Source organism: Kryptolebias marmoratus, linkage group LG14 (genome assembly GCF_001649575.2).
Source record: "Kryptolebias marmoratus isolate JLee-2015 linkage group LG14, ASM164957v2, whole genome shotgun sequence".
In the NCBI taxonomy this organism is placed as follows: domain Eukaryota; kingdom Metazoa; phylum Chordata; class Actinopteri; order Cyprinodontiformes; family Rivulidae; genus Kryptolebias; species Kryptolebias marmoratus.
This window is the reverse complement of record NC_051443.1, coordinates 10213450-10219471: the sequence shown is the minus strand read 5'-3', so window position 1 is coordinate 10219471 and position 6022 is coordinate 10213450. Positions and strand designations below refer to the sequence as shown.

The following is a 6022-nucleotide window of genomic DNA, read 5'->3' as shown; positions in this document are numbered from 1 at the left end:
GTTCCTGTTTGGTTGTTGTTTATTTAGAAAAATGTACACAAAACTCTATTATTATTATTTGTATTTTTATCTATTGCATCAGACATTTTAGAACGGCTCCATTAATGTTTGTAATTTATGTGCATATTTACAGGAATGAGGTTTAAATTTAGTAACTAAAATTAATCGATTTTGAAATGTGTCACTGGCCCTTTAATAAACGTGACGTAAAGCGAGGTCAAAGTTTAGCACAAAGATTTGTAAAACACGAAGATAGCATACTCTGTGTCTGAAAATGTTTCGTGAGGTTTTGTTACTTTAGTTCATCCTGAACTAAAATATTTCTCACTCAGACGTTTTAAATGTCGACGTGTTTGAGATATCCATTTTTACCACGTTTATGGCACCTTTTAGCCAGGGAGGCAAACTAATTCAAGATTTCAACTGTATGGAAGTTAAAAACACAATATTTTCAGTACTCAGGACTGCGTGAAGATGTTTGCTGTGATACATCTATTTGTATAGATGATCTTTCATGGCAAAAATGGCGTCGGATGACGGACTGGCCGCTCTGGTAGGGACTTTAAATCCAAACGAATAAGTTTACCTTGACTTTGTGTTCAGTTTCTCTCCGTGAAGTGCTTTGTGCTTCAGAGTGCGACACGAGTTCTTGGCGCTGAAGGTCGCCACGTCGGGTTTTACCGTAAAAAATGCGAGAGTTAGCAGTCAGAGCTAACGGTGGCTACCTGAGAAACACCCGCACGTGTGGAGACGAGAGAGCAGATAAACAGAGATCTGTGAGGAGTGTCCTGCTTTCATGGATGTCAGGACAGCTCTCTGCCTTGTCCAGTGTTGGCTGATCTCTCCCGTGTTTAAGTTTTAGTTTTTCTACCAGTTTCAGTCGCTGTGACAGAAGTCCAACCCCCCCGTTTTTTCCATCTTTTTCAAACCTTTAACAACCATGTTATTGTTGTTAATCATTTAAAAGGTAGCTTTAAAAACAATATTAATAAAGAGTTTCCCTCCTACCTGTAGAGCTGCTAAGGTGACTTATATACACATTGAATTCATTTTAACTAGCTTCAGTGTATTTCTTTAAAAACTACTGACAGATAAGTCATCTTAAATCAATTAATTTGATTGTTTTAGTATCAGGAACAAAAGTCTTTATCAGGACATCTATTAAATATAAAATTCTGACATATAGATGTAAAAATTCTTAGCATAATTAGCCCAAATTCTATATTTTATTAAAATAATTAATCAATAAAGAGATTAAATGATTGGTTTGTATCAGTTTTTCATCAAATCTTATAACATTGACCTAGTTTTGAACTAAACAAACATCTCAGTGTTAATATATATAAATATATAGGTGTGTGTGTGTGTGTTATGCTGACAGTTCTGAGCTTCTGTACAAACCGAACAGACTCAGGATTATACTGAAAAGCTGACATCTTTCTTTCTCTTGTTCCTACACAAACCTAACTGTGCTGGTTTCATCCGTGATGCCTTGTTTTTACTCACACACACACCAACCCACTGACACCAGTGCGTGTTCGTTAACAGGGAGTGGAAGGAGCCTCGGCAGCTGCTCACGCTCTCTCTCTGCCCGCAGAAGCCTACGGGAATGATGTGAGTGGACGTCTTCATCTTTCTCCTTTCAGTGTGTGAGATGAGTTAAAGTGCACATTAAACTTGATCAAATGATGATCAGATTCTCAGATTCTCACCACAGGAACTGTCTTCCTGACAGCTGTTTTGTAATAAATCTAATCCGTTATGTGTGTTTTCTTTTTTTGTTTCAGCCGCGGCTAGAAGTTATGTGGGCGATGAAGGCCTACAACCACGCCGAAGTGTACTTCAATGTAAAGTACCTGTTTGTTTTGGCTTTTCCTTCAGACACAGACAAACGCAATACTCACATGAGTACATAAAGAAGTCTGAGACATCCTCATCTAACTGATTTATTTGTGTCAATATATCTACACAAACAGCCCCTGGAAAAGGCTTACAGCTTCTCTTTTTATTCATAGCTAGACATAATAAAAGTCGTCTGGTCCTCACCAAGTCTTACACGGCCTCAGAACAACAACAAGACGTGACGTTGGCAAAAAAGTTAAAGAGTAGGAAGCAGCCAGATGCTGCTGATTGTCAGAAAGGGCGAGCACCTCTGGAGCTCGGAGGCATTCAGGTGTGCGCCAACACAACACCAAGAAAGGGAGACATCAGCAAGCGTCTTAAGAGGACGCAGCTGTTTCTGCCCAGCAGTCTGGGAAGGGTCCAAACTGATTAAAATCTTCAACTTTAAGCGAGGAAAAAAAAAAATACAAACTGAAAACAACCAAGACAGCCAGCAGTCTTCCCAGGAGTGGACGCCCCATCAAATTCACCCCGTGGTCAGACCGTGCGGTGCTCGGAGACGTTACAGGAGGCCTCAGTTAGCAGGTTAAAGGTTAAAATCTACGACGGCACAATAAATAAAAGAGCAAACAGGTATAGCTTGTTCGGAAGAGGTTGCCAGGAGAACATCTCTTCTGAATAAAAAAAACATGGCGGCACAGCTTAGATTTACGAAGCTGCGTTTGAATAAATCGCAAGACTTCAGAAACTAAACAGATGGGGCTGAAAAGTGGAAATGTTTGACAGACTATGCTGCTGAAGGTGGATCTACAAGCTGTTGAATGAAAAGACGGAGTTCATGTCTGTATTTCGACTTAATAAAGGGGTTGAAGTTGGCATTGTACCCAATGGGATACGTTTTTGTGCAGCTCAGATGTTAGCTTCATCCTACATTTTGTCTTTATGAAGCCAACCTTATCGTAGCATGTGTAAAGGTAAAGAAGATTGGTAATATGTCATGTGACTTCGTTGACCTGAGGCCGTATTTCCCTAACTTGTAGTGCTGGTGAGGACTCGATAACTTTACTCATTTCCTGATATGTTAAACCTTAGAATTAATAAAAGTTTTGCTTGCTTTTCCAGCGACTGTGTCTGTAACGATTGTGTGGCTGCAGCCCGACTGAAGTGATTTGCGTCGCCCGTACTTTAGAGCGTGAAAGGGTGAACATGTTTGGACCGATGTCCGTTCTACTTCCAGCTCATTTCATCAGTCGATCCAAAGTTCCTGAAGCTGACGAAGGTGGATGACAAAATCTACTCGAGCTTCAGAGAAACCTTCAGGGAGCTCGACATAAAGCAGCTGAAGGAAGACAACCTGAAGTCTGACCAGGCCAAAGAGGTCCGTTTGTCAGAATTTCCGCTGCGATTCTCCGTCGTGTTATATAAAGTTCACTTTGTGTTTTTTTTTTTCCCTGTACTTCACATGAGCATCAGTGAAACCGAGTGTGATGTGAGAGGATGTCCTCTCAGACTAACGGTCCCCGAGTGTTTGTCCTAAATGAATTTGGTTCTGTGTGTGTTGCAGAGGTGGCGTCCATTCTGCAACCAGTTTGAGGGGCTCGTGGAGGACTTCAACTACGGCACGCTGCTGCGCCTGGACTGCGAGAAAGACTACATAGAGGAAAACACGATATTCGGTGAGCGCCCGCCTCAGAGCGAAAGGAAACGCCAAGAAAACAAAAAAGCCTAAATGTCGTGTTTTGCCGCCCCCAGCCACCAGGGTCCAGTTCTTCGCCGTGGAGATCGCCCGCAACAGAGAAGGCTACAACGACGCCGTGTACAAGAGCAAAGGCTCAAAGAGCTAACATCCAGGTCAACCAGGAAGGATGAGCCCAGAGGGGCCCGGAGATGAACTGTCACGTCCGCCAGTCCTCAGTTTTTGTCCGCCGTGCCTGTTTTTCAGTGGCTGTTTAAGTTGCAGGTTGTAACAAACGGGTCCAACAGTTCCCCCCTGGACCTTTTGGAGGACCAGGACTAATTTAAATTTCACCTCCCAGGAGGACTGATCAAAGCACCATGTCGGGATGATCCAGTTTTAAGTGAAAATCTTTTTTTTTTTTTTAATCAGAGTTTACATCTTTAACCGTCATTCATGCAAACAAATGATATTCTGATTCATTTGGGAGAGCTTTTCCCACCGTCTAATTGTCTTATGACCACTGTCTTAAAATATTAAAGTAGTTTTTTTTGGTTTTTCTTGAGTTCAGCGCAGTAAAGACGTGGGCTGGTTTTGTGTTCCGTTTCCTCCCACAGCCCAAAAACAGACATGTTAGGTTAACTGTCCTTTAATTGTCTGGCTCACAAATGGGAAAAAGTCAGGCCAACAAAGACCCTAACGAGCCTCTGTTGTGAGGAGAGAGAGTGTAATCAGCGTGCCCATCTAGTTTTTATAACATCTCAGCTCTGAAAGCTTGAACTCCACACTCTGTGCCGTTTGGTATTTTTACATTTTAGGACAAAAGACCAAAGTTGCGTAAATGAGGGGGGAAAAAACAGAACATTTCATAGTTTTGGTCTCATTGATATGTAAACATGACTTCATTTTTATTTAGAAAAACAAGTTTATCTTGACTTTGGTTTTTTTCCCTCCCATCATAGGTAAGCTTTTTCTTCTAATTCTTCTCATCGAATTGACTCGCCACATTCCTTCTCAGCAACGTGTCTTGAATGTATTGCGAAAAAAAAAAAAAAAATCTAGTGAGTCTGAGAGATTAATTACACTCTACAGCTGGAGGCAGGATTTAAAAAGTGGCCAACAAGCTACTAGCACAATCCGATCAGCATGTTCCGCTCCTTGTATTAGCGGTGTCATTTACAAATTTGCCAAAAATAAAACAAGAAAAAAACCTGACAGGAAAATTGCTAAATCCAGCCATTTTTCTGATGTGGGTATAAACATTAATGAAGCCAATTTCCATGTCAATTTTTAAAGATTATGACTCTTTTCAACGAGTCACATGTGGCCCTAGAGCCACAGGTTGCAGACCCCTCCACTTGTGAGTCTTTCTCTGTATATTAGACTGCACAGCACGGCTGTAGAACTCTTCCCAGATTGAGAAGTAATATTGTCTGAGGTCATTGCTGATGTCTTTCCTCCCTGACATTGTGTTAAAACATCATGTAAGGCTTTTAAAGAGGTGCTAAGACTTGCTGATAATCAGCCGATGCATCTGATGGCTCCTTGTTTTCCAGATTCCAACAAAAACAGAGTTTTTCCACCAACATCTCTCTGTGGCTTACCTGAACGTTCCACCTGGGAGGTTCCGTTTCCCACCAGGAGAAGAACATGCCCAACAAGGGTCTTTAAAAATTCAAGAAAGCGCATGCAACTGGGGAGAGAAGAGAGCAGGAGGCAGTACTGCAAAAATCAATGAGGTTTATTTGCAGTCACAATGCTTACACTATATGTAGCAGACATCCAAACAACTCAAACAGCTATTCACTCTATGAACCCAACACATTCACATCAGGGACACAAACCAGAACTTAGGAACATCCGTGAGTGCTGACATGGTTAGAGATGAGCTAGTTGTCACAAACAGTTAGCAGCAACATCGTACAGAGTAACACACGTTGCTAAAAAACGACTCCTTTACACTGTTCTGACTTCTACTGAGGTTCTTCAGGTGGTTCGGACTGAACAGGGCTCCTTCAAGGCGATCCGATGTCTCCACGCTGGCTTCCCGTATGATTCTTTGAAATCTGTCTTCAACACTGGCACACACACACACACTCACACACCTTGGCTGTTTGAGCTCTATCGCAGGTTCACCAAGAGACACACACACATGCGCACGCACCAGGCGACAGAGCCACTCCACACACACACAAAACAACGCACACACCAAAAGGACTCCGCTGCAGGACCTAAACAAGGGAAGGGGAGGGGGGGAGGAGGGGTGGGGGGGGTCATCCCAAAACTGGTCCGGGGAATCCAGAGTGTAAACAAAATGGTGGATACTGCACCGAGCCTACCAGAGGGGAGGGACACGTAGCCCCGGCCATGATGCTTTACACGTCGGCGAGCAGCAGGCGTGTGCGTGACTCCTGCAGGCGTCGGGCCGACGGGAGACTTAAAGGGAACTTCTGCTGTTTTTTTCTTTTTAAACATTGCAAAAAGAGTCTGATGCTCATTTGACCA

General features: G+C 42.7%; 1 protein-coding gene across 1 annotated transcript; it reads left to right on the top strand.

Moving 5' to 3' along the window:
- The first annotated feature begins 484 nt into the window (after positions 1-484).
- Positions 485-5717, top strand: pbdc1 (polysaccharide biosynthesis domain containing 1). The gene is made up of 6 exons (XM_017427373.3): positions 485-553; positions 1549-1614; positions 1788-1847; positions 3080-3220; positions 3407-3518; positions 3595-5717. The coding sequence occupies exons 1-6, from the start codon at positions 515-517 to the stop codon at positions 3684-3686; spliced, it is 510 nt and encodes a 169-aa protein (XP_017282862.2). The 5' UTR covers positions 485-514; the 3' UTR covers positions 3687-5717.
- Positions 5718-6022: the final 305 nt, after the last annotated feature.